Here is a 24,776-nt window from a genome sequence, read left to right as displayed (position 1 = left end):
CTAGCTGGCACGTTGATGAGACTGAAAAATGCATGTCATAATCATCAAGCCGTTGAAATGGGACGGACGGGGGATGGGTGAATGGACAGGAAGGGAACGAAATGCAGACGATGCGCTCATTGGTGACCCGCCATCGTGCTCCCCACCGTGTGCTTGCTGGCCTGATCCTGAGCCCACTTTGCGACCAGAAGGGCCGGCACCAGCTGGTGCCTTTTTGGATCCTTCGCCTTGCTGCCGGTCCGAGTGTACAAGATTCGGTCATCCGGACCGATCTCGTCTGACTCGGGACAGACGGGATGGAGGGTTGTCTCGACCAACGCCTTGCTCGTGGCGTCAGGGTCCTTGTAGTCCGTCCGGTAAGTGTGCGGGTATGGGAACTTCGATAGGATCTCCTGCCGGATCTCGTCTGGAACCTTGCTGGCCTCCGCGTGAAGAGAACTGGTTGCCCCATGCGTATCCCACACCACTTGTGTCACGTCGCTCTCGGGGAATTCCTCCTCGGTGCAGGCAGGATGGAAAACCGTTCCGCCCCGCCTCGAGTGAATTTGTCCGACTCATTCTTCGACTCATTTTTCGACTCATTCTCCGACTCATTCTCCGACTCATTCTCCGACTCAAGGAAGATACTGGTGTCCTCGCATCCGGTGGCATCGCACGTCCGGTCGCCCATGTTGACGGACAGGGCGTACCACTCAAGCTTTCCGGTGCCCGGATCAATGACGGACACTTGGAGCGGGACCGTTTGGTAGTACCCAAGGTCAGACTTGGACGCGAGGGGGATCTCCTTGGAGTAGGGGTAAATGATGGTATACGGCGTCACCATGTTGTCTGCAGATTCCGGTAGTCGAGCTTGAGAAGTGGTTAGGGAGGGAAGATGTTTGGACTGTAAGGGTGAAGTGAAGGAGAACGAGTACGGGCACGAGGACCCAGCTATATAGCCAATGTATGACCCTCAGCACTTGATCTCGCCACTGGGGCGAAAGGAACATTAAAGGGGTACTTGTCAAGATCGGTTTGACTTTAGCGGTGTCCTTTCATGCAGCGAAACGTAGATTGCGATAGTGTGCTCAACGAGCGTATCTCACACACGTGCACAAGCGGGTAGAATCGCACAGAATCCCGTCGAACAAAAGACCAAGCTCTCGAGGTGCGAAGAAAGTGGATATGCTCTCGAGCGTCCACGCGTGTCAGTACAGTGGTCAGTGCGATCAGAAAGCTCAGTGGTAGATCAGTTTGTACATCAAAGCAAGATGATATATTGTCACTATAAACAAGGCATGAGCTGAAGCAGAGAGTATACGAGGTATGCTATAAGTAGCTCTTTGGTGATGGATGTAGTGGCTGATTCCGTCCGGCAGGTCGCCCAGTTTCGTTCGGACATGGCGCAAGCGCGAGGGTAGGTAGGCGTATAGGGCATGATATGGCGTATGATCGGTGTCGGACAACTCGTGTCAAACGAGGTGGTGATGGCGAAGGGGATAGGGGAGTCGTGTGCGGTCGTGCGATTTATACTTTTTCTGTTTGCTTTTCGTTCAAGCCTGGTATCCAGACCGGCCGTACATCCCCTGTTGATCAGCTTTATCCTCTTCAGCCAGCGCCAACCCTGAGTCGCCAAGAAGAGCTCACCATGCTCTGCTGATAATACAATGGCCCTGGCTGCATCTGCGGCCCCATAATCCCCAATCCCCCAAAACTCGGCTGTTGCTCAAACTGCATCGGCGGCATCCCATTCGTCAAGCGCAGTTGGCCGTGAGAGGCGAGGTATGGGACGTCGATACTGGGTGAGGCGAACTGCATCGTCAGCTCACTCCATCCCACCGCCAATAACCCTAGATAGAGGAAAAGTGGGAAGAGACGGGACTTACAGGATTAAATGGATCCGATCCAGGTGACATCATCTGACTCGCGGGGCTCAGCCGGCCCCGATAACTCGGCACCGGTGTCCTGGGCGAGTTTCCCCCATTCATCCCCGGACTTGCATGCGGGACCGAGAGGGGCGCAAGCCCACCTCCGCCCCCATGCCCATTCATGCCTTGGTACATCCCCGGTCCAGGCGAGCCTCCATTCCGTCCGTACGGACTCCCTCCGTAGCCTCCTGCTCCACCATATCCCCTTCCTCCTCCTTGACCCTGACCCTGCCCTTGGCCCTGCCATCCACCCGCCCCGCCCTGACCTCGCGCAGAGTAAGGCGACGCCGCGCTGGCGGGAACGGGCAATCCCACCGCCTCCAATAATAACCGATACGGCGGCGTATTGCTAGCCTTGACGCCGGGAAGGACTCGGCGAACCGCTTCGACCATCTTCTCCTTCTCGTCCGGCGGAATATTCGATGTCGCGAGGACTTTGCCGATGATTTGGGCGCCGTTGTTGGCGTCGCTGAGGATCTCGATGAGGGTCGAGTCGGAGGGGGAGGTGAAGATTGCAGAGAGGAGAGAGGCGGAGGCGGAGGGTTCGGACGCTTGGGAGATGACTGCGGGTCAGCGGAAGTCTCCACGATCTGTTTCGAAAGAAGACGGAGTAGCGAAGCGAAGTGGAGAGGAGAGAGGTAGACTTACTGCGCAGAACAGTCAAGCTGGCCAGCTTGTGCGTGCACAAATGGGCAACATGGGGAGCGAACCGGTTCGCGAGCAGCCCGTACCTTCCGGGCAAGTTGGACTGGTCGACTAGCCAAGTCAAAAGCAATGCGCCGTTCGGGTTGGTCGATAGTGGAATGGCATTGAGGATAATCCCGCCCGAGATACGTTTCTGTACATCAGCTTCACCGTCTTTTGAGTCTGGAAGTTTGTCCCTGATCCCTCCTAATGTACGAGCTAGACCCATACCGCACCACCATCATCTACCCCACCTTCCCTCTCCCTGACAACTCCAGTCCCCGCCAGTTTCCACTGTGACCAGAATTAAACCCAAAACTCACCTTCTGATACAAGCTCGTATGCGGGCTCTCCAAACAGGTCCTCATACATCTCGCTCCGAACCGATTCTGCGCAATATCCCACATCCGATCCGCCATCGCATCAAACACATAATCGCTATGCGGCGCGCCGAACCGCAGCGTCCCCGCGCAGACGTAATTACCGAGCGAATCGCACATGAGGGGCGGGGCGAACGGGCGGAGGTTGGCGGCAATCATTGATCGCTCGGGGTCGGTCACGGAGCATTCGATAATTTTCTGGGCGGCCCACGTTCCATTCTTGTGTACGCCGATCATGGCGAGATGGGGGGCTGCGCGTTCGAGCATGGATAGGCGGATAGGGTATGAGACGCGCTCGAAGAGCTTTTGAATGACCGTATTGCCGATATGATCCGCTGCGAGCTATCTTGTCAGCTTCCGCCCCGCTCTCCTCCCTCTCAACGATCACGACTCACCTCGGCGGTATCCTCAATCAATTCCAACGCCATCTCATCCACCTCCCCCTGACTCATCATTCCTGATTCCAACCTCTTCCTCTGATCCTTCAACCTGAGCACATCGAACCGCTTGAACGGCTGCCCCGTACTCTGATCGCCCATCGGCGGGATGGACGAGTAATACATCCCCACCGGCCTATTCGCCTCTGCCGCCGCGCGCACATCTTCCGCCGATGCCGTACCGGGCTGACCAGCACTTAGCACCTGCATGATCATTTGCTCCTCGCTGACCACCCCGTCGCTCGCCAGGCCTTGCTGGAGCACTTGCTCGTGCACCCCCGCCTTGATCAGGTCGATGACGAGCGGGGACCGATAATTTTCGACGCCACCGCCGGAGGGCGAGAGCTGTTGTTGCGTAGGAACGGCGGCTGCGCCTTGGATGGAGCCGAGGGCCTCGCCGAACCGTTCGGGCGATCGAGCGAGGTCGGGGTCGACTTCTGGACCGCCGATGATGGGCGTCTTGGTTGGGACTCGGGCGTAGCCGATCCGGATGGGTCCAACGTCGGAACCGAGGATGTTTCGCCCATTCAGCGCGTTCCGGGCGGAAACGGCAGAATCGAGTCTCTCAAAGTTGATGAACCCGCAGCACTGCTCGTCAGCTCATTCCCCAATTCCCGGATCCGACAAAGATGACTGACCTTGTGCATTAACACCCGCGCAGACTCGACCGGACCGAACGGCGAGAAGATCTGAAGAAGCGTCGCCGAGCTAGTCGGAGCGGGAATGCTCCCGATCCAAAGCGCACGAGTAGGCATCGAGCTCTGCTCATCCCCCGGTTCTGGCGAGAGCGGGGCCAGAGGCGCAATGCTGGAGGCGCCAGCAGCGGCGGCAGCAGCGATATTACCGGTCGGCATTACCGGAGCTGGGGACGGAGCAGCGATTGGAAAGACGAGTCCAGGTGGCGGAGCAGCGACGGTACTGGTATTGAGACCGACAGGGGCGGAATCGATCTTGCCAAACCCGATCCGAACGGGCGCAGTCTCGGAGAGGGAGGTAATATGCCCGCCGAGACGATTGAGGACGTCGTCTCGAGCTCGAACGGCATCGACCTTGTCCAGATAATTGACGAAAGCGCAAGTCTACCAGTCAGCTCTGTAAACGCCCACAGACGGTCATCGAGATGTAGCTCACCTTCTCCGGCAACATCCGCACGCTTTCAATAGGTCCATACTGCGCAAACACCATCAACAGCGTATCGCTCGTCGCGTCCACATCTAAATTCCCAATCCACAAACTCCTCGTTGGGACTTGCGGGTTCATGCCCATTCCTCCCCCTCCGCCCATCCCCATAATCCGATCAAAGTCCGGCGTGCCCGTTCGGGACGTGTGCGAGCTGGCGCTCATGCGAGGTCCGCGTCCGCCGGCGCCGATCGAACCATCTCGGGATCGGGTCTGGGGATACTGGGGATAACCACCGCCACCACCGCTTCCCCCAGAACCATAGATGCTGTTGTAGATCATGGGGTTGACGAGGTGCGCCCCGCCCATCGGCGATTGGGGGATAGACTGGAGGTATCCGCCCCGAGTTGGCCGACGTGGATTATCAAGGGTGCCGACCGTTATAGCCCGAGGCCTGTAGGCGTCTTTGAGGCCGTACGGCCCGTCCAGCCCGCTCCCCGTATGAGAGCTAGGATCGTACATTGCCAGAGTCTCCATCGCGCCGGCCAGTGACGACCCATACTCGTCCTGCCCCTGACCCTGCCCCTGCCCCTGCCCCTGCCCCTGTCCATATCCCGCACCTCCTCCAGCGCCACCGTAGATCTCCTGATTCTGATCCGTCACCGACTGCCTAAGCGGCCGCGCAAAGTTCGAGACTGTGCTTGCGCGCAATCGACTCGCCGGTCCATTCTGCGCAATAGCTTTCTGAGCAGCCGTACGCACTCCCGCCATACTCGCGGGTGCGAGCTGGTTCTGCCCATCATTGCCCTCCGCGAGTCCCAGGTAGTCGAGGGTGGAGAAGTTGAGGTGGCCGGACAGAGTAGCGGCCGTGTCGGAAGGCGAGTAAGCAGACATGGGATCTTCATTCTCGTCGGCGCCCGTCCCGGCTCCTCCAGGTTGACCGAGCGGAGAGCGAGCCGGGCCCGGATTGGCAAGCCACGATTTGGAAAATGGAGAATTCCCGAATGCTGAGCCGAGGGCATGCTGCGGGAGCCCGAGCGAGCCGGATCGCGGTCGGTTGATGGTGGAGGCGGCGGACCGAGGGGATGTTCCGGGGATCTCGCCATTCGAGGACGCTGCGTGGCGGAGGGAAGGGCGCGTAGGGGTTGTGTTGGTAGGATAGGCAGGTGAGAGGGCTGAGGTGCGTATGAACCCCTCTGGAGTGGTCGGAGTAAGGGAGGTGGAACCGTCGCTTTCGTGTAGCTTGACCGAGGGCATGGTACTGCTGATCAGCTACTTTCCCCATCCTTCAACCTGTCTGCAGGGGCGAAGAATGGAAGACCTACCCAGCCCGTGCACGTCGATAACCCCCAAACCCGACTCCTTGCTCAACCCCCTCCGCCTCTCCGGGCGCAACGACCTCCCCGCCCAGATCAGCTACAGATACGACGGGCAGAACAACTCCTTCACCCTCCATAATCTCGCGCGCGCGCCGGGCGTACGCCGCGCTAGGCGCAGGAGGGGGCGTGCGGCCCTCGCGCGAACGGCTGCCCGTCCCGGCCTCAGGAGGGGAGAGCGAGGTGCGCGGTGTTTTGGTAGGTGTTGAGAGGGGAAGGGGGACTGGGACGGCAGAGGGGAGGGAGCGAGGAGGGGACATGTTGAGTGGGGTGGAGAGGTCGTGAGGCTGTGAGGACTGAAGGTGGGCGTTGGACGTTGAACGTGAACGTGGAGGAATGTGGTTCGCTAAAGGTGGTCAGTGGGTCCTTTTGAGTAGGAGCGAAGCTCGGATGGCCGACAGAGATGGCGGAGGAGGAAGCAGACGGGACGTGGAAGATGTACAAGAGGGACAGCAGACTCACAGCTCTAAAGCTGAAACCTAATACTCGTATAGACTCAAAGCGTATCCAGTCGTCAAGATGCCTTAAACCCAAGGACAACGAGGACTAGGCCGTCCGCGTCAAGGGCGAGTATCGTCCGTCGGGGAGGTAGAGGAAGAGACCAGCTCTGAATCAATATGCGGCGCCAAGCTGGTGATGGCTTTACTTGGGCGACCCAGTGTAGGAGATGGTGCGAGGATAGATGGTCCGTCCGTGGTCGGGTCCTGGGTCGACACCGCTTCCTTTACCTCCGTCTTCCGTCTCGTTCTCCGTGCAGCTCTTTTCGAGCGGTCGTGATTATACGTGACAGATAACGAGATCCACAATTAGAGCGCAAAGCGGTATATACTAGTGATACTGCAATATAGATGTATAGTCAATGAAGTCAAAGGGGAGCTCAAGGGGGCGCAGTAATGGCTGCTGGACAACGGGGTCAGTTAACATTTCGGAGTCCCCACACATGCCGCATGCTCCTTGCTGCGCACCTACGTTACGGCTCTTGCCGCCTCCAACTTGTCGTTTCTACCTCGACTGAGCAGCGAGCAGCGAGCAGACAAGGAAAGAATACCAGCTGCATCCACAACGGGGTATCTACCTACCCCACAGGGTATACACTCTGCGTAATTCCTAATAGGAAATCCAAAGATACCCCCTCTTCTCCCCCCCTTTCCCTGATCTAGCACAAAGCGCAGCCTCGGCCGCCTCTCTACTTCATACCAGCTCCACCTCCTCCTCCCACTCTATCTGCCCTTCCATCGGGGCAGCCGCCGTTCGCCGTGGGTCGTCGTGATGGTCCGTTTTATTGATGGTACCGAAATGCCGAAATGCCAGAAATGAAAAACAAGCACAAAGTGTAAAGGGGAGGAGAACCGAATGATCCGGAAATGTATGGGAGGGAGAAGAAGGGGAAGGAACGATCGAGGGACCGAATAGAAAATGGAGTTGGTTGCCCTCTCCCGCCGAGCGTTGGGAAATCCGAGTGATATGTGATAGGGGTGGAGGAAGGCGATGGTGATACATGCCGACTGGGGGCCGAGCGTGGTGGGAGGGGGATTGGAGGTGGATTTCCGGGCAGCTCGTATGCTTTTGAGGTGACGCGTTATGGGCGTCGAGTTGATGTCTATCCGAATGGGGTCTAAGTTGAAGGATGTTGTACAGGTGAGACTGAAGGGGGAAAGCGGAAGGAGGGAGTCGAGAATGGGAATGAGAATGATCGGAGCAAAGGCGGAGAGGCGATTATGAGCCAAAGTTGAAACCACCCTGAGGCGCCGCAACTACCAGCGTCAGCTTACCCTCCAAGTCCTCGGTAAAGCAGCAACTCACCATCCGACTGGAAAGCATACTGTCCCTGCTCATCTACCGCCGCCTCTGCGCCATCCGCCTCCTCCTCGTCATCCTCCGGGAAGAACTCTATTCTCATCAGCTCTTATCCTCTCCTGCGGCCAAAAAAGAACTCACTGTCCATCATATAGAAGCACTTCTTGTAAATCTCCAAATTCTCCGAATGCTGCAAATGGTGAATCGAAACCATCCCGCCCGCCTCCTCAATAAACTGCGCATAGGCATTAACAGCGCCCGGCCCACTCGCCTCCTTGTCCATCTCCCCCACCTTCAAAATGTTCTCCAAACCATCCAAAGCAACCTGGATAATCTTGTTATCCATCGACTGCAACAAGTCGCACATCGGCTTGATACAGCCCTGGGAGACGAGGTAGCGGATTTGGTTGGGTTCTTGGAGTCCGCCCGAGGTTGCGTTCGAGATGGCCCAGCAGGCTTCTTTTTTGGACTTGAAGTCGCCGTGCGAGAGGGTGTTGATGAGTGGGGGAATAATGTTGCTGGGGTACGGTCAGCTGGCTCCGTTTCTTTCGTTCTGGGCGGCGGTCAAGCTTACGCATCAATGACGGCCTGGATCTGTTGAGGGGATCCAGCAGTGACGTTAGAGATGGTCCAGCATGACTCCTTACGGATCCCGTCCTTGGGCGAAGACAGGAGACTGAGAAGCGCAGGGAGAGATCCCGACGAGATGATGACCTGGGTCTGGAGATCGTCACCAGTGACAATGTTCCCGACGGAGCGGAGCGCGGGGGTCTGAACGGCGGTCGAGTGGTGCCTGCCAGGTCAGCTTCGTCTACTTCTCGCCCTCAAAGTGATCGCAGAAACGTACATCAAGAGATCAACGAGACGCCTGCAGACACCGGCCTCGATAACAGCCTGGATCTTGTCGTTCGACCCGTCCGAGAGGTAGCTGATCGCCCAGCACGCATCGATGAGGACCTCGTCGTCGAGCGAGTAGATGAGCTTGGCGAGGACGCCGAGAGCGGGGGCGATCTATATATCAGCCCTTGTTCCTCTTCGCTTCCGATCCCACTTCCGTTGTGCTCCCTCTTGTCTCCCGGCTCTCCTCCACCTTCCCACAATGGTTCATGCCGTATCCAGTCTCAACTCACCTTGGACCACTCCGGCTGAGGGCTCTTGCCACGACAAAAGTTGCTCAGCGTCCACGTAGCGTTCCTCAACATTGACAACTTGTGGTTCTCATTGAGCAGCACCAAGAGCGGCTGGAGCGCACCCGAGGCGAGAACGTGGTCCCTGCACTTGGGGGAATCACCGGCGATGTTTCCGAGAGCCCAGACGCTGTATGTCAGCTTCCGCTTATCACCAAACGTAAATGGCAACGAAAAACGAAACTCACGCTTGCTCGCGAACGTCCAGGACGGACGAGGAGAGGAGGCGGACAAAGTGAGGGACGGCACCGGCTTGGATGACTACCTGGGTGTGGTCGGAAGTACCGGAGGCGATGTCTACATATCAGCTGAAGGCTTCATGCTCAAGGACGAGTCAGCGCACTGGTCAAAGCCCAAGCTGCCTCGAACTAAAATGTCAGCTGTAACCTGCTCTAAAAGGGATGAGAGTCGAGTAGCTCACCTGAAGCATGGTATTTTGGCTGGAAAGGAACTCGACAAAGCGAGGGACGACACCGCACTGGATGACCTTGTCGATCGGGGGGTTCTTCTCCTTAGACAGAAGCCTGCTTGATCAGCATCCGCTCCTTCCCTCTTCCCGGTTGCCAGCTAGAATGTCCCCTTTCCTCATTCCTCCTCAACACGTCGCCTTCAACCTCCTGTCGACCCCTTCTTTCCCTGCCCCGCAACAGACCAGACTTCGCACTCACTTCCTGAACTTCATGGTCGCCTCGAGCTGATCCTCCTGACTCGAGCTATACACCGCCTGCAGCATCTGCGGCAGAGTCGTCGCGAGACCCTGTGTCCCGAGGTCGGTATCCTCATCGGAATCGAGCCCATCCTCGTCGTCTCCCCCAGGCTGGAAGTTTCGGCGCTTCGCGATGGATTCCTCGCGCTGAGTCGTCAGCTGAGATTCCTCCACGTTACAACGCGAGACCAGGGGAGGAAAGAAGCAGAATGTCTGGCAAAGCAGCCCTTCGCATTCCTCCTTCTCCTCATCCCACACGCGAAACGCGAAAACAAACAACGTCAACTCACCTTCTGCTTCCTAATCTCGACCTGCTGTTCCTCGCGTCTACGTCTCAACTATACGATCAGCTCCTATCCTTGTGGCATTTACTCGAGATCGCCACCCAGCCACCCAGCCACCCAGGCATCGCGTGATCAACCCCTTTCGACGCAATGAAGGCGACATACCTCAGTCGCTGAGAACTGAGTCTTTCCCTTGAAGTTTGCCCTTCTGTGGTCGAGGTTACGGTCGGCCATGGTGTGTAGTATCTGTACTGTAGAAGGTGTAAAGAGGGGAAAGGAATGTTTTGTTATGCAGGAGAATGGGTCAAAGGGAAAAGGGGGCGGGAGTAATTTTTGGCTCAGCAGCTTTAAAGGAGGGACTGAATAGAGACGCCAGTAAAGCTGCTTTGGGAAGGTGTGACGTAATGAGGAATGAGGAGTTACTGTCCCGCCAAGCCATCTATCTGTCCAGCTCTGAGATCTTGCCATGTACTGAAGATCAAGCGCTCAAGGATAGTGGTAACACAAGTCAAGTGCGACAAGAAAGATCGGTACATATACTCAAGAGATAAGGACTTCGGCTGAGCTAGATTGCGAAACGACGGCCAGCTGGTCAAGCTCAAGCTCAAGTTGAGGACAACGTCGATCGCGCGGCCAGGGCGAGAAACGCCCCCTTCGCATTCGTGCGCGGGCGAGCTATCAGATCTCCGATGAACTTTTGCCGCTTCCGTTCTTATCTGCTCTCACTCGTGTCCTTCGGGCCTTACGCGTTACGGACTGTACATAAGAGCTGATCGACCGTAATCCGTATGAGCCTCTTGCATCTGATTCTCAGCTGCCTTCACACTGTCAATCACATCGCATTGACACTCTCCTTCGCACCTCAACGGCCTCAAATATCACAGTTGATGTGCATCATGACGAGGCTCGCCATTATCTGCCGCATCGCCACGCTATTGCATTGCGCACTAGCATCCAGTATCGCTCAGCCACACAATATCAATGCCGGTCATGCCGGTCATGCCGGTCGTGCAGGCGTAGTATCCATCGCCCTCGAGACACCCCTTCGCAGCTCGGAAAGCCGCCCATGGGGGTAGACTGACCACTGCCGAGCGTATCCAGCAGTGAGTAATAGTCCAGCGATGCGGCCCAGCCGATGGGATGGCGAGGAGCACAGCGCGCAGCGCAGCTAACACCCTCAGAAATCTCCCCCTCCTCCCCCCAGTCCGCCGAGTCCAGCGCGCCAAGACTAAGCGTCTCAACCCTGCTCCAGCCGCAGCCAGAGCCAGCGGGTCATCAACAAGCTTCATATTCCACTTTTGTACCGGCCCCAGCTTCAGTACGTGTACGTATCCGTCTTGCCCGACTGTCTTTCTCCTCTGACGATCGATTCTCTTTCCCCTCCACGCTCGTCGATCACTCTACTATCCAGGCCAACCAGGCAGCTCATGTCTTTACAGACGCGTACAATGGCTATGACATCCCCGAGATGGACCTACAAGAAGTGGCCAACGCGTGCTCGGCCTACCAAGCTATCGATAACGGAGATGCGTCGGGACAATTCGCTTTCCGACGCAAAACACCCAGTCCGGTATTTTACTGCTATACTGTCACGGACGCGGTGGACGTTACGCCCACGGTGGTATGTACCAACACAAACAACAACTTTGGTATATATTCTGCGTAGTTTGATTAGAGCAGCTGCTGGCTGCAGTAGATAAAATAGATGTAGCGCTCTAGGGGTGAGTAAAGTAGTTGTCTGCTTTCCTTTCATGGTATGGTAGATGATATAAACGCGCTAGCTTTCCCTAGCTTGTCGACTGAGGACGGTAGTCTCGCATTCATACCCTGTAGCTTACTTCATGAATCCCGGGAGAAGGTATAGGGAGGCAAAAGAAGGGGCAGCGCCTCAGTAAGAAATACCTTTCTACCGAGAGGGGCCTGCCCATCGGCAAAGTTTCGTAGTCGCACAGAACTGCTATGTGTCCGAGCTGCTGTCCCCATGTCCACGGTCAGCTTGACTCATGACTCGCCTCACCACCACTCACGGCGATGCCACTCTCCGGGACACTCACGTGGCGTTCGGCCGCGGTATGCCGATGCGCGCGATCGTGCCTGACGCTTAAGTGAGGCGACACCTTTCGGATCTCGCTCCCGAGCTATCTCTCTGTTGATTGTCTCTTATCTCTGACGGGAACATATTCCGATAGCACATGACTAGCATGATTGGCAGCCGGCAAGACAGCGATGGGCAGCATCTGCTATGTACCAAGCGCAGGACGCCCACTGCCCAACTGAACGCCTCACCTACCTCTCCTCTTACTCGCCCCTTCTCACACCAAATTCCGAGTTCACAGTATGACCTACTCCGAGTTCACCCACGAGCGCCCCCTGTACGGGTACGAGCTCACCCCTCCGAACCCGCAATGGCCTAACGGCGCCAAGATCGCAGTGACGTTCGTGATTGAGTATACAGAGGGCGCAGAGAGCAGTACCGAGCATGGCGATGCGTCTTCAGAGGGTAAGTCATACGTCGTGCCGCCTTGATCTGGGAGGTGGATCGCAGCTGACGCCTCCAGCGCTCTTTAATGAGCTGGTCATCGACGTCTCGAGGCAGGCAAGGGACGACATGGTCGAGTCGGAGTTTGAGTATGGGCCGAGGGCGGGCTTGCCGCGCTTGATCAAGATGTTCAAGAAGTAAGGCCCATCCTCTCTTCCTTCCTCCCTTCCTCTTCGGATATTGCCAATCCCTCCTCTCCTTCTGCGCAGGCCTGACTGCTATGTGATCTGAGCTAATCAAGCAGATACAACATGAAAGGCACCTTCAACATCGTCACCCGCGCCCTCGAGCGCGCCCCATACTGGCAGAAAGTCATCCGCGAGTCGGGCTGGGAGCTCTCTTGCGCCGGCGCGAGGTGGTTGGACTTTATGCACGTCAAGCCCGAGGAGGAGGATAAGCAGCTCAGGGAGGCTATCCAGTCGGTGGTGGAGATCAGGGGTGGGGATAAGGCTGCGCCCATGGGTAAGTCAGACATTCACGCTGAGGGATACAAGGGGCACAAGGTTCGGCACTGATACAGCAGGTTTATGCGTCGGTCGGAAGTCCAACTACTCCCAGCGGCTCTATGCCCAGGCGTGCGAGGATCTCAAAGTCCCGATGCTATACTCTGCCGACTCTTTCGCGGATGAGATTCCGGTGAGCCCTCTCCCTCCCCCTTCTCGCTCATCCTCCACTACCTTTCTACTGCCTCATTATCTCCAGCTATCTGCGTTATAATCCAGCTGACGCCCAGTTCTGGATCACCTCCCCGCTCGCCACCTCCACATCCGACCCCGGCCTCCTCATCGTCCCCTCCTCCCTCGACACCTCCGACTTCCGCTTCAACGTCCCCGGTCAAGGATGGGGCACAGGTGCCGATTATCTCCAGTATCTCAAGGACACGTTCGACTATATGAAGAGCGAAGGGGAGGCGGGGATGGGACGAAACATGGTGGTTCAGCTGCATCCGAGGATTATCGGGCATGGGTCTAGAGCTTATTACCTGGAGCAGTGAGTTGGCTATCCAAGTCATATGTCGCGTGCAGGAGCAGGGGGAGGTGGCGCCGTCGTGGCTCGACAAGGCAGGCGGGATCAGTCAGTGTGAGGCGAGAAGAACGGGGAGTGGAGGACGAACCTTCGAGGAGCCGGCGCTGATCTCCAGGTTCCTCAAATACGTCTCGGGACAGTCCGATGTCTGGGTGGCAAGCCGCGCTGAGGTCGCCCAGCACTGGCGCGCGACTTTTCCATACGAACCCACCAAGGCTCAAGACAAGGTAAAGATCCCAAGGAATGTCAACCCCTTCCAGAGCTAGTCTCGAGGATTGGGGGGGTTTCCTGCCCGAGCCAGCTCTGGCCGCCAGATTCTGATGTTTTATGCACCTGCTGCCTTCCTTCGCCTGCCCATGCTGCTCGAGCTCTTCCTAGATACGCACTACTTATCCGCTGACGCTCACGCCTGCTACAAGCACTCACTAATTACTGCGGCTTGGTCTGCACTGGGCCTCTTCCATCCGCTCAAGCTTGCTCCCGACCGCCTGCTACTCTGATGTTGATTCATGATCCCCGCTGGCATCGGACTCGGGCTTTACTGCCTCACTTGCCTCAGTGGTCCCGGCTTCGGCCGGCTCGGGGCTCGGACTCGCTCGGCCCGTAAGGCGATCTTCCGTCGGTTCACAGTCGGGCCCAGCTGGCGCTCGGCTCAAAGCTGCACTAGACGTGGCCGAGATCTCAAGAGTCATGCTAGTTACGGCAGTTGCCTGTGGACTGTCCAGGACCACCCCCACTCCACCAAAGGTTAGGTTCCAGATTTCCCGAAAATCCGGTTTGAAATCCCGATCCGAGGCTCCCTCAAATCCGGATTTGCACCTAACCTCGGATTCACGCACCAGCGAATGCACCTAAACCTTCAGATTTTTTCCGGCGCCTGCGGCGGGCTGGTCTACGCGCCTCCCTCTGGGAAGCCAGGTCCCCCCTCCTGATTTTTTTGCGATACGCGCAAGTCGACCCTCCAAATTTTTTTGCGCTTCGCGCAATGTCCACCCATCACAAAGGTCCGGCCGACCTCCGGCCGGCCGGTTGAAATCCGGACGCGCACCTGACATCTATCCCGACCGGCTCTCAAATCCTGGGCGGAACCTGAGGTCCGGATTCCGGAGACCCTTTTCAAATCCCGATGGAACCTAACCTCCTTAGAGTGGGGGTGGTCCTGACTGTCCGCAGCCTTGACTGCAGCCTCGCTCCAATCTGAGATCCTGAGATTCATCACCCACGCTTTTGCAAGCCGTTTACGTTAGCCATGTCAGGGCCTGCGGCCTGGCCTGTCTCGGACTAATAAAACATCTCGTACATCTGTCGTACGCCCTTCCATAAAGCCGCGTGAGACTTGATGCCACCGCATGCCGCTTTGCCATCAGTCCCACCCCGCTGAAGCAGCGGCTTGCCCCAGGGTCCCATCAGATGAATTGAGAGCAGGGCTGCGAGCATCAGTCTGCCAGCTCTATACCGGTGATCGATGAGCGCGAGCTTCAGAAAACGGCGTCGGCCGTGATTTCGTCTTTGCATCTATCGGCTCATCTACTAGCTGTACGTACACGAACGCAATCTGAGATCTGCCTCGCCTGCTGCCGGTGCACCGGGGCCCTGATCTTCGGCGGAAGCTGAGAGGATCTGCTCATCCGCCTTGAGCCCTCTGCCAGCCTCTGCCTTCCTGTGCAACGCGGCCCTCCGGTCTCCGCCCTTCCCCTGGTTGACCGACCGGTACCTATCGTGTTATGCAACTGCGCGATTACGACTCCGCTGTGCGGACCGGCCACACTGAGGCTGCGGCATCGGCTCAGTGGCTCACTGCCTTATGCTGTAAAAGGAGGATTTGCCGGCCGATTGGTGGCCCACTCTTTCGGGAGTCGCAAGCTATGTCGTGGGACCGGACCCCTTGGACTTCCCTCGGTCGGCGCGCGGAATGGGCGCCTGGAGGAGCACTTCGGTTCCGCTGGTTCTGTCGGCACTGGTGCCGTCACAACGACTGATTGGGAACAGATGAGATGGTGCGACGCCCAGGTGTTTTGTTTTGGGGTTGTGTCTCCATGTTGTCACCCGGGATGTTTCAATGATATAAGGCCGGCGAGATCAGTGCGACAGAATTTCCCCCCGTCTCTGCTCTCATCTACATCATGAAGGTCTCCACAGCTTACTGTCTTCTCGCCATGATCACCTCGGCACTCGCTGGTGGGATCCTCCCCTTCGTCGGAGTGCCAGAGGACGGAGCGCCCGACGTTGTGCCCGTCTGGCCCAGGAGCGCTCAAGCTGACACCTGGGCGGCGCGCAGGATGGCACGCGGTGATCAGCTCAGCAACGCGGAACGAATGAAGCGGTGGGTGCTTTACAGGCAGGTGGCCGGCGTGGTCACTGTGTGAAGCTGATCAGGACAGCAATCTCCCACTCAACAAGCCAGCCCGCCGGACGGCTGCAAAGCGCCTTGACAACGCCCCGGGTCAGGCCATACCCGACCCACGGCCCAGCGACCGCACATTCGTTTATAACTTCAACGGCTGCAGCAACGGCGGCGGCAGTGAGTCTCCTGGAAACCCTGTTCTCGATTTGCCTCCTCTCAATTTACACCGCTCTTAGCTGACACTACCGCAGACTTCCTCAAATCGTACAGCAACATTGCCTTCAACACACAGGACGCTGCAAACAATTGCGCCACCATGCAGAACAAGGATACAGGGGGCGGCGGCGGCCAGTTTGTTATCATACCGTCTTTCTCGGGAGGTTCGGGGTATGACTGCTATACAGGTACCGGTGCCGGGATAGATGCTTGTGACTCCGTCAATTACGCAGTATACTCATCCTAGCCTTTGAATTCATGGTCATGCAGCCCATTATCATTGGCATCGGAGTGGTTCGCACGCTGTGGACTGGGGGCATTTTTAGTGCCCGCAATTCGACGGTCGAGGTAGCAAGCGAGCTGCTTGCGCAGGTCAGCGGGAGTTTGGACCCCTTGGCGAAACGCAAGAAGCACATGACGTTGATCAAACACCTATTCATGCACAGTCTGTCTCACTAATCCAGCAGCCGATGACCATTGCGTGCTACTCTGCTCCGTGCGCAAGCCGCTGAGCGCCGACAGTCTCATACGGGAACTTCTCCCTCCAGTGCTTTGCGATATCCGCGCGGGTAGTCACCCATACATCATCCTTTGCGGTGATGTACTCGAGGAACCTGATCGTCAGCTGGGAAAAAAGAAGTGGAGATGGGAGAAGTTCTACTCACTTCTTCAATCCGGCGAGGCGTCCAGGCCTGCCGATAAGTCTGCTGTGCAGCGCGATAGTCATCATCTGTTTGTCAGTTCTTGGTCTCAGTCCCCTTGAGACGGGATTCAGGGGGAAAGCGTACCTTGGGTTCACCGTCTTGCCCTTCCGAGTAGAGCGTCTCAAAGTCTCCCTTGAGAATACTAATCTTGTCAGCTGTATGCTATATGAGCTTGGCAAGATGGAAGTCACTTGAACCAGTCAACAGCAGTCGAAGCACCAGCGCCCTTGCTATAGAATTCTGATCGGTCAGCGACATGGGAGACGGGCCCACGAGGGGGATGATGACATACTGTGGTCGTTGTTGACAAGGCCGTAAGGCACCTGCATGATCAGCCCCTTCCTTCCCTACCTTACTAGCCTGACGGGCAGGTGCAGACTCACCATCAACATCCCCTTGTCCTCCTCGCCGTCTAGCGAGAGCGGGTCCTCGACCCAGTAAGGCAGATCATCGGCGTACGAGTCGGAGCAATACAGCAGTGGTACGCCCATCTCCTTGTGTACCTTGTCGGGTCAGCTACATCCACCGGCTGGAGTCGAAAGACTGACCTTGGAGATGACGTGCTTGGAGTACAAGCTGCCTCGGCCGAGATACCACCCGGACGGGACATCTTGCTTTCCGCTCGCCTTCTGGATACGCTCGATACCCTGACGGACGTGTCTGCGAGTCAGCACAGGCTCTGCGCTCCCCCCACTACAAGAAAAGTGGGTGATCGAGATCGAGATCCTGAGGGGATGTAGACTCACGCTGCTTCCTCCTCTGGCCCGCTTAGCTCCGTCTGCGTAATCCACCTGTTCCCATGCGCGGCCATATCGCACCCCATACCCACGAGGATCGGACCATACTGCGCCGACGTCTCGATGGCGCGCGAGTTGAGCCAGAGAGTGAAGGGGTAGGAGAAGGACTGGAAGAGTCGGATGATCCGGGGTAGACCGGCGCGGATTCCATAGTCCTGTAATCGTCAGCTCCACCCTCTTTCCCTTATGCTCGGTCTGGACGTCAAAGCTCATGGTCGGGTCCAGCAGAGTAGACGACTCACGTATAGCGACTCGGTATACATGTCCCTCTTGCCTTCCGCTCGGTTGCGGTAGTAGTTCGCCTCGTTAAGGAAAGGCTCAGAGTGCTCATCCCCGTTCCAGACGGTATGCTCGGCACCCTCCTCGTCTGAAGTATCAGCTACATTCTGGTCGCTCTACGACAGTACCCGACACCCTTGAGCACGGAGTACATAACTCACAGTTCAGCACAAAAGACACTGCAATCTTGGCACCCTTGGGCCAAACATCCCCCTTGGGCTTTTCGAGCCCATACCCAACGAAATCGCGAGGAGGCAGGAAGACCTTGTACTCCGAGTCGGCTGAGGCAGTGTAGACCATGGTGATAGGAAGTGCGAGTGATCAAAATGGTCGGTCAGGCGTGTCAGTCAGAATTCAAGCTGAGGATCAATGTCGGCAGCTGAAAGCAAAAAGGCTGATATCGGTCGCAGCGCGCAGTGGTTTGGGCTGCGCTGCGATACTGATGCGGGCTCAGAGACAGATTCGGCTCGGAGCTCCATCCCGTGGTGCCTCAGTAGATTGTAGGAACGCTGTGCCGACATTGCGGTGGTGTAGATAACAGAGATAACAGAGTTAGACAGCATGATAACGGTTGCGCTACCCGAAATCGGATCTCCCGTGCCTGAATTGGGGGCCGCTGTCGGGGATCGCCGAGTGTGGCACTACTAGCTGCTGGGTGGCAAATGTGCCACTCTGGCATGCCAGGTCCAAGCGAAGCCCCTTCTCCCTCTCGAGGGTCGATGCACGTATCATAAGACATCAAACACGCTTTGAAACGCAGCGGCAACAGGGAGGCTGGCTGCGATAGATCTTGAGGCCTTCGCAGGAGGCTTGCCTGAATTAAGCGAGGTCAGGGGTAGGCAAGGCTCTCCTTTGCGACTTGCCCTATGAAGTCGTTGCCAATGCGCACTGTTACCTTTCATCTGATGCCAAACATGGAGTCAAACACGGACTACGCTGGGCTCAAACATGATTGCAGGCGGAGGCTGTCAAGGAGATATGATGCCTTCCACTCATGCGGCCTTTGCTGGAGGTCGGTATCAAAGGACGCAGGGGTACACGTGCCCGTCCTTCGATGCTAGTCTCTTCTGTCAGCCCAGGTACTCCGTGTGTGCATACGGTATTAGCCTTTGGAAGACTGATATAAGGCGGCATCTAGCTGGGCTCCGAGCTCAATTGCAAAGCACAGCGAAGATCGATACGTCAACAATTTATACTTCCAGCTTACCCCAACTCAATGCTCAACTCGCTGTTCTACCTCATTCCCCTACTGGGCCTTACCCTCCCCGTTGCTGCAAGCCCACCGGCCGGTCAAATCAACGTCTTCGCGAATGGGAAACAGGTTGGGAAGGCACTCATAACATTCGAGATTGGGGGCGTGACCTCGGGTGGCCCAAAGGGCCAGAGCACACTGTCGTTCCGGCGAAAAGGCCCCGAATCATTCCTCCTTGTTGACTATACGACTTACAAGTATCACGATCGTGCAGTGGACGCCGAGGTCAAAGCAGAGCATGACGGGCTGCTGGCGGGAATTGCAGAATTCTCGGTGCACAAGAGGCTCGGTGACAAGGACGAGATCGTCATCGTGAGTCCCCTGTTTCCGCTGCGGATGGTGTTGAGTGTTATGTGATTGACCTTCAGTGCGATCTAGGAGGAGACTTCAAGGATCCCAGCAAAGGCGTAGATTGGGTCTTTACCTGGGACGGAGCAGAGGGAGTCAAGACCGAGATCTGCCCGGAGGAGAAGAACGGCATCACCTTGAACTGCAAGGGCGACAAAGGCTTCAAGCCGAGATGCATGTCGCCGTTGTGACCCAGCTAGTATATGTATATGCGGATCTGAAGACGTGTGCGATTATTATTGTACCCGTAGAGCCATAAATGTACAATATGATTGATGGATTGGACTTGTGGAGAGGCCGACTAATGCTAAACCTCCCCTCGATGGCAAGGGCAGATATATCTCTCGCGCCTTCCGTTTACACGGTGTTCGAAGGAGGCATACATCAATAGATCCAGGGGTACACTTAAGGCTCCTTTGATACTCGGCTCCTTACCCCTATGCGTCAAACATTGCTCTCTTCACCTATATATGGGGCGCCGACGCCCCCGGGTCATTCGCGCGGCACACTGAATTGAATCAGTCTGAGACCAGCGTTATACCCCAAGACTCAGTTGCAGCAACTACAAGATGTTCATCTCGCTTTCTGAACTCCTTCCCCTCCTCTGCCTCGCCATCGGTGTCGTTGCCGCTGATAGCGGTGATCATTTTCCCGTTACGGCCGGACAGATAAGGCTCTTCACCGATGGCGAAACGATCCCCAATCAGCTTGGGCACGACCCCTTATCATTCAATGTTGGTGGGGTGTCTCCGGGGCAAACGTTTCTGAGATTTGAGCGGAATTTGAAGGGTCAGGGGCCTTTCCTACTTGCCGATTATTCGATTTGGCAGGGACGTAAGACTATTGGCGCCGACGCAGACAACAAAGACGAGGCGGAGATGAAGCACGAGGAAGATCTCAAAAAGCTCAAAGCGGGCGAGGGGGCCTTCTCGCTCCACAAAAAGGTCGGTGAAAAGGACGAGCATTTGGACGTGAGTATGACTTCAAAGGCCAGGTATAGACGGAGGCTGACTTGTCCCAGTGTCGCCTGGGTGGAGACTTTAAAGACCCGAGTAAAGGCGTTTACTGGGCGTTCACCTGGGAGTCGACGAGCTGAAGGGCATCGACACAGAGATCTGTGCGGAGCAATACAACGGCATCACTCTGTCGTGCAAGGGTGTCGACGGCTCCATCTTCAAGCCGCGATGCAGGCGGTACTAGTGCCCATTGCCACCAGTATGTATGGATTGTGGACTTTTGCGTCGAGCTAGCAGTGTAACAGTAGATCGATATCGATACATGCACGTATCATATGTACATTTTGTTTGAATACTTGCGCAAGGAGAGCTAGCTACCAGACTCGTCCGCGGCATCCCGTAAGAGTGTCAACAGAGAATATTGTAAGATGCATGGTGGTATATGATGCATGCAGCATGATGAGGGCTGTGGCTCCGAGTCGTGGCTTCTGGACATGCAGTCCTGCCAGTGCCAGTGATATGAGGGTTTCAGGAATATTTTACCCTCGTCGCCAGTGCAGCTTGTGTCGGCAAGCCACTCATGGAGAATCGGGGGTTGTATGAGGCGATCATTGATACAAATCCCAGTGGTCCGTACGGTGATGTTCTACTCAGGTTGATCATATTCATATCTCAGTGATGCTCTTAACGCTAGACTGGACGGATCAATTGTTGACGAGCGTTGAATTGCCTACGGTGCTAGAGAGCCTGGTTGTATCCTCCTCTAACGTGCTCTGACTCGTAGCGCCATCTAACATGTATCACAGCGACATCTGTATCATCCTCAGTCCACGGCAATGTGAAGGCACCGGTACTGGAAAGGACGGCGACGTCGAGCGTGCAACATCAGCGCACCAGCCTCCTGAGACGTCGCCCATACAGCGGCTACACGTCAGTGCTTTTCCGTATCACCTGATCATTAAGTCACAGGCCACCTCAAACACGAAATATCCGGGGGAGATGGTGCCTTCGGATCCGCTTATCTTGGTCTTCGTAGGGGGCTATCTTGAAAGGTCGCAAGGGTCACACGTGATGGTCCTTGGACTGGCCACATGTGAAACCGTTGTTCATGACGTCCATGTGCGTTTCAAAGCATCCAGACACAGGCTATACAGGAGCCAAACGTAATCGTAATCGTAATCACAGGGACCAAGGGGGAGGCGGTCATATGGTCTTCGTCGAAGGCTAGTTTGCACAGAGGAAGGGGTATATCCTTGACGTAGCTTTGATGCCAGTCTCCCCACTCCACATAGATACAGCGTATCATATGCGCAGGCCCAGCCCTTTCAAGACATATATAAGGCGGCACTAAGCCGCCCTCTCCGCTTGTTCACGCTTCACAGCTAAAGTCAAAGTCAGCATACTCTGAAAGCTTTACTCCAGCCAAGAAAGGTCAGCTCGCTCCTTTACCTCGTCCCTCTGCTCGGTCTCATCCTCCCCGCCACTGCTGTCCCAGACAAGGTAGACGTTGCTATGCCCGCTGGTACCATTGGTGTCTTCACAGGCCAGCCAATGGGGAATCCAGCGTTGTCCTTCGAATACGGTGGCGTCGCCCACGGCCAGAAGTTCCTGGAACTCAATCGCAAAGGCCCCGACTCTTTCCTACTCGTCAACTATACGTCTTGGTCGTGGCCTGACCATGACGAGGAGGAGCACAAGAAGCTACAAGCGGGCGGGGGGACGTTCTCACTCCACAAGAAGGTCGAGGGCAAGGCGGATGAGCAGCTGAACGTGAGCACTTCTTGCTCTCCGCATTGATTCTGATATGTGGGGTACGTGGCTGACCCTCTCAGTGTGATCTCGATGGAGATTTCAAGGACCCCACCAAGGGTGTGTTCTGGGCTTTCACATGGGATGAAGTGAAGGGTGTCGAGACCCAGATCTGCCCGGAGGAGTCCAACGGTATCACTCTGAAGTGCAAGGGCGAGACTGACTTCAAGCCGCGGTGCAGGCGGTTCTGAGGCAGCCTTCATAAAATGGATCTGTACATAGACTCTTGCATTCAGCAATGTAACAGTAGATCGATATGTACAGTATGCTCTACCTCGTTGAGGCAGCCGTAAAGACTCAGCCGAGCTTCCCGCTCAACGTGTCCAGACTAGGCTGTCACAGTCACAGAGCCTGGGAATGACGGATCGCACGACCTTAAGGCTGAAACAAAGACGTAGTAACATCGGACTGGTGCCGTGACTAGACGTGGCTTAAGGACCATCGTGAGCGCAGTACATGATCTCTGTCGACCTCGCGTCCATGTCCCGCCCTAGACCTCTTAAAGCTCTCAGCTCGTCTCCGCGGCGGAGTGATTCCAGTGTTTCCCGGCGCCATCGTCGGTCGAAAGCTATAAGTAGCCTGAAACCTATCGCTGGCAATGGATTGCATCCCCTTTCGAAATGCACAGCACAGTTTCACTTACATATCCTGATCAGGGGTTGAGAGACTTTGAGTATGCGGGGCTGGGGAGCCATTTTGGAAAGGAGGTGTCACATCCTTGGCGGCCGATACAGCCGTCACAGCACGATATGCAGTCTCACCTGACCGATGCCTCATGCCAAACACGGAGTCTAAGAGAGAGATGGTGACTTCCGATCATGAGGTCTTCGCATGAGGCTGGTTTCGAAAGAGGGAGCTCGGAGCGTACGATCCTTCGGTGCAAGTCTCCTCGCTCCGCACACGTACGGGGTATCACCTGCAAAGACCAGTCCTTCGATGACCTATATAGGGCGGCACCTGCCTCCCCTTCGTACGAGCTCACACATATGCAGTGAGAATCGATTACTCGCCAAAATACTTTGAAGATGATTTCCACCAAAATGCTGAAGTCGCTTTTCTACCTCATACCTCTGCTCAGCCTCACTCCTCCCGCTGCTGCTGCTCCTGCAGTAGGTGAGCAGATCCCCCCGGCTGGTCAGATACGGCTGTTCACCGAAGGCAAACTGGTAGGGGATGCAGCCCTGACCTTCAACATCGGCGGCGTACCCAGAGGCCAGACGTTCCTGAGGTTCGAGCGAAAAGGTCCGAACTCCTTCTTACTTGTCGATTATTCGGCGACACAGCGAGCTCAGAGAGACAACGGCGCAGTACTCGAAGGGCTGGAAGCGGGCGAAGGGGCGTTCTCGCTCCACAAGAGGTCTGGCGACAAGGATGAGCACCTGGATGTACGTGGCATTGCTCTCTTTCAGATCTGGGTATTGAAAGGCGATTGGCTTATCTCAGTGTGATCTCGATGGCGACTTCAAGGATCCCAGCAAAGGCGTGTATTGGGCTTTTACCTGGGACGAAGTGGGGGACTTCAAGACCGAGATCTGTGCGGAGGAGTACAACGGTATCACCTTGAAATGCAAAGATACCGATGGCTCCACCTTCAAGCCGAGATGCACGCGGTACTAGTTTTAGTGCTGCCTGTGTATATATATCTGTAGGCTCTTGCTTTAGCAGTGTACTACCAGTAGATCGATACATGTACAGTTCACTCGAAGACTAGATTGAGGTCGCAGACAGCTCCTGGACCCCTACCCGGACGCCATAACATACCTGGAGGACGGTTCGGTGACAAGCATGTCTTGCTCTGACCTGTGGATGGACCGCTACTCGTAAGGCTCTGCCCTACCTGCAGTCAATTCATCCTGCGTCTCATAAACCGTATGAGCCCCTGACGCACAGGCTCAATGCATAGGGGAAAGGAGACCAGACTGGAAAGGAAAGGGTGTACATGCAAAAAATCTGTCGATCCGGGGCTCGGGATCGCTGTCTTGCTCATATCAAGCTATTCGACCAGTATCAAGCTAACCTCGCAAATATGGTGAAATTCCTCCTCTACCTCATCCCTTTGCTTGCCCTGATTCTTCCTGCTACGTGCGAGGATGGGAAGGCTGGAAAAATTGGCATCTATATGGCCGAAGTCGACAGGCTCACCGACAATGCGTGGCTCCAGATCGGTGGGCGCGAGCTTTGGGGGTCTAAATGGGGGATGTTAGGGTTCGAGAGAAAGGGCGAGAATCTCTTCCTGCTCAACGATCATAGCTGGACAGGGAAGCAGATTACCCAGGCTGAGAAAGATGGGTGGCTAGTAGGCCGCGGGGTTTTCTTCCACTATACCAAGGGCAAGGCCGGCGAGAAGGATGTAGAAGTCAAGGTGAGCATTGAGTGGCAATGCCTCGTCTACCTGCTTTTGACTGACATCTCCCAGTGTACGCTATCAGGAGATTGGAAACAGATCAAAGATGGGGCGGAGTGGAACATGGTCGTAACGGAGAGGGGTGAGGAGTGCCCAAAGTCAATCAACGGCATTGAGCTGCACTGCGAGACTCCGGTCAGATGCGCTGTGAAGAATTGAGCTACGGGGCGGGCGATGGGAGTGCAGCAGAATTGAGGCCCAATATGTACGATTATACGAGTAGAG

At 56.1% G+C, this 24,776-nt stretch overlaps 12 protein-coding genes across 12 annotated transcripts; 9 read left to right on the top strand and 3 right to left on the bottom strand.

The window, feature by feature from the left end:
* Positions 1 to 28: 28 nt before the first annotated feature.
* Positions 29 to 844, top strand: MKK02DRAFT_30589 (uncharacterized protein; the record flags this gene model as incomplete). Its single annotated transcript, XM_053088087.1, has 1 exon — positions 29 to 844. One exon carries the CDS (start codon positions 29 to 31, stop codon positions 842 to 844), a length of 816 nt encoding a protein of 271 aa, XP_052942639.1.
* Positions 845 to 1,587: 743 nt separating this feature from the next.
* Positions 1,588 to 6,163, bottom strand: MKK02DRAFT_20016 (uncharacterized protein; the record flags this gene model as incomplete). The annotated part of the gene is made up of 9 exons (XM_053086183.1): positions 1,588 to 1,791; positions 1,866 to 2,095; positions 2,129 to 2,470; positions 2,556 to 2,745; positions 2,915 to 3,313; positions 3,367 to 3,996; positions 4,047 to 4,487; positions 4,540 to 5,788; positions 5,853 to 6,163. The coding sequence occupies 9 exons, from the start codon at positions 6,161 to 6,163 to the stop codon at positions 1,588 to 1,590; spliced, it is 3,996 nt and encodes a 1,331-aa protein (XP_052942638.1).
* A 1,456-nt stretch (positions 6,164 to 7,619) lies between these two features.
* Positions 7,620 to 10,111, bottom strand: MKK02DRAFT_20273 (importin alpha subunit; the record flags this gene model as incomplete). Its single annotated transcript, XM_053086234.1, has 12 exons — positions 7,620 to 7,657; positions 7,707 to 7,793; positions 7,842 to 8,218; positions 8,275 to 8,493; positions 8,548 to 8,711; positions 8,831 to 9,017; positions 9,076 to 9,184; positions 9,231 to 9,255; positions 9,309 to 9,411; positions 9,556 to 9,740; positions 9,884 to 9,931; positions 10,043 to 10,111. The coding sequence occupies 12 exons, from the start codon at positions 10,109 to 10,111 to the stop codon at positions 7,620 to 7,622; spliced, it is 1,611 nt and encodes a 536-aa protein (XP_052942637.1).
* A 662-nt stretch (positions 10,112 to 10,773) lies between these two features.
* Positions 10,774 to 11,543, top strand: MKK02DRAFT_30586 (uncharacterized protein; the record flags this gene model as incomplete). The annotated part of the gene is made up of 3 exons (XM_053088086.1): positions 10,774 to 10,949; positions 10,997 to 11,195; positions 11,289 to 11,543. 3 exons carry the CDS (start codon positions 10,774 to 10,776, stop codon positions 11,541 to 11,543), a joined length of 630 nt encoding a protein of 209 aa, XP_052942636.1.
* A 671-nt stretch (positions 11,544 to 12,214) lies between these two features.
* On the top strand, positions 12,215 to 13,708 carry MKK02DRAFT_35492 (uncharacterized protein; the record flags this gene model as incomplete). Its single annotated transcript, XM_053089188.1, has 6 exons — positions 12,215 to 12,377; positions 12,436 to 12,553; positions 12,661 to 12,878; positions 12,940 to 13,052; positions 13,150 to 13,406; positions 13,558 to 13,708. 6 exons carry the CDS (start codon positions 12,215 to 12,217, stop codon positions 13,706 to 13,708), a joined length of 1,020 nt encoding a protein of 339 aa, XP_052942635.1.
* Positions 13,709 to 15,565: 1,857 nt separating this feature from the next.
* On the top strand, positions 15,566 to 16,249 carry MKK02DRAFT_41170 (uncharacterized protein; the record flags this gene model as incomplete). The annotated part of the gene is made up of 3 exons (XM_053091470.1): positions 15,566 to 15,765; positions 15,824 to 15,963; positions 16,038 to 16,249. The coding sequence occupies 3 exons, from the start codon at positions 15,566 to 15,568 to the stop codon at positions 16,247 to 16,249; spliced, it is 552 nt and encodes a 183-aa protein (XP_052942634.1).
* Positions 16,250 to 16,486: 237 nt separating this feature from the next.
* On the bottom strand, positions 16,487 to 18,082 carry MKK02DRAFT_35491 (uncharacterized protein; the record flags this gene model as incomplete). Its single annotated transcript, XM_053089187.1, has 10 exons — positions 16,487 to 16,616; positions 16,668 to 16,732; positions 16,791 to 16,848; positions 16,898 to 16,946; positions 16,999 to 17,053; positions 17,090 to 17,209; positions 17,255 to 17,366; positions 17,453 to 17,658; positions 17,746 to 17,870; positions 17,944 to 18,082. The coding sequence occupies 10 exons, from the start codon at positions 18,080 to 18,082 to the stop codon at positions 16,487 to 16,489; spliced, it is 1,059 nt and encodes a 352-aa protein (XP_052942633.1).
* Positions 18,083 to 18,998: 916 nt separating this feature from the next.
* MKK02DRAFT_41168 (uncharacterized protein) lies at positions 18,999 to 19,573 on the top strand (the record flags this gene model as incomplete). Its single annotated transcript, XM_053091469.1, has 2 exons — positions 18,999 to 19,346; positions 19,403 to 19,573. The coding sequence occupies 2 exons, from the start codon at positions 18,999 to 19,001 to the stop codon at positions 19,571 to 19,573; spliced, it is 519 nt and encodes a 172-aa protein (XP_052942632.1).
* A 378-nt stretch (positions 19,574 to 19,951) lies between these two features.
* MKK02DRAFT_30582 (uncharacterized protein) lies at positions 19,952 to 20,478 on the top strand (the record flags this gene model as incomplete). The annotated part of the gene is made up of 2 exons (XM_053088085.1): positions 19,952 to 20,353; positions 20,404 to 20,478. The coding sequence occupies 2 exons, from the start codon at positions 19,952 to 19,954 to the stop codon at positions 20,476 to 20,478; spliced, it is 477 nt and encodes a 158-aa protein (XP_052942631.1).
* Positions 20,479 to 21,133: 655 nt separating this feature from the next.
* MKK02DRAFT_30581 (uncharacterized protein) lies at positions 21,134 to 22,338 on the top strand (the record flags this gene model as incomplete). Its single annotated transcript, XM_053088084.1, has 4 exons — positions 21,134 to 21,268; positions 21,302 to 21,457; positions 21,761 to 22,108; positions 22,171 to 22,338. 4 exons carry the CDS (start codon positions 21,134 to 21,136, stop codon positions 22,336 to 22,338), a joined length of 807 nt encoding a protein of 268 aa, XP_052942630.1.
* An 834-nt stretch (positions 22,339 to 23,172) lies between these two features.
* Positions 23,173 to 23,764, top strand: MKK02DRAFT_41165 (uncharacterized protein; the record flags this gene model as incomplete). Its single annotated transcript, XM_053091468.1, has 2 exons — positions 23,173 to 23,532; positions 23,591 to 23,764. 2 exons carry the CDS (start codon positions 23,173 to 23,175, stop codon positions 23,762 to 23,764), a joined length of 534 nt encoding a protein of 177 aa, XP_052942629.1.
* Positions 23,765 to 24,173: 409 nt separating this feature from the next.
* Positions 24,174 to 24,710, top strand: MKK02DRAFT_30579 (uncharacterized protein; the record flags this gene model as incomplete). The annotated part of the gene is made up of 2 exons (XM_053088083.1): positions 24,174 to 24,509; positions 24,564 to 24,710. The coding sequence occupies 2 exons, from the start codon at positions 24,174 to 24,176 to the stop codon at positions 24,708 to 24,710; spliced, it is 483 nt and encodes a 160-aa protein (XP_052942628.1).
* Between the last annotated feature and the right edge of the window lie 66 nt (positions 24,711 to 24,776).

This window comes from Dioszegia hungarica, assembly GCF_025882075.1.
Source record: "Dioszegia hungarica strain PDD-24b-2 chromosome Unknown MKK02contig_25, whole genome shotgun sequence".
NCBI classification, from domain to species: Eukaryota; Fungi; Basidiomycota; class Tremellomycetes; order Tremellales; family Bulleribasidiaceae; genus Dioszegia; species Dioszegia hungarica.
The sequence above is the reverse complement of the archived record's forward strand: the minus strand, read 5'-3'. Positions and strand labels throughout refer to the sequence as shown.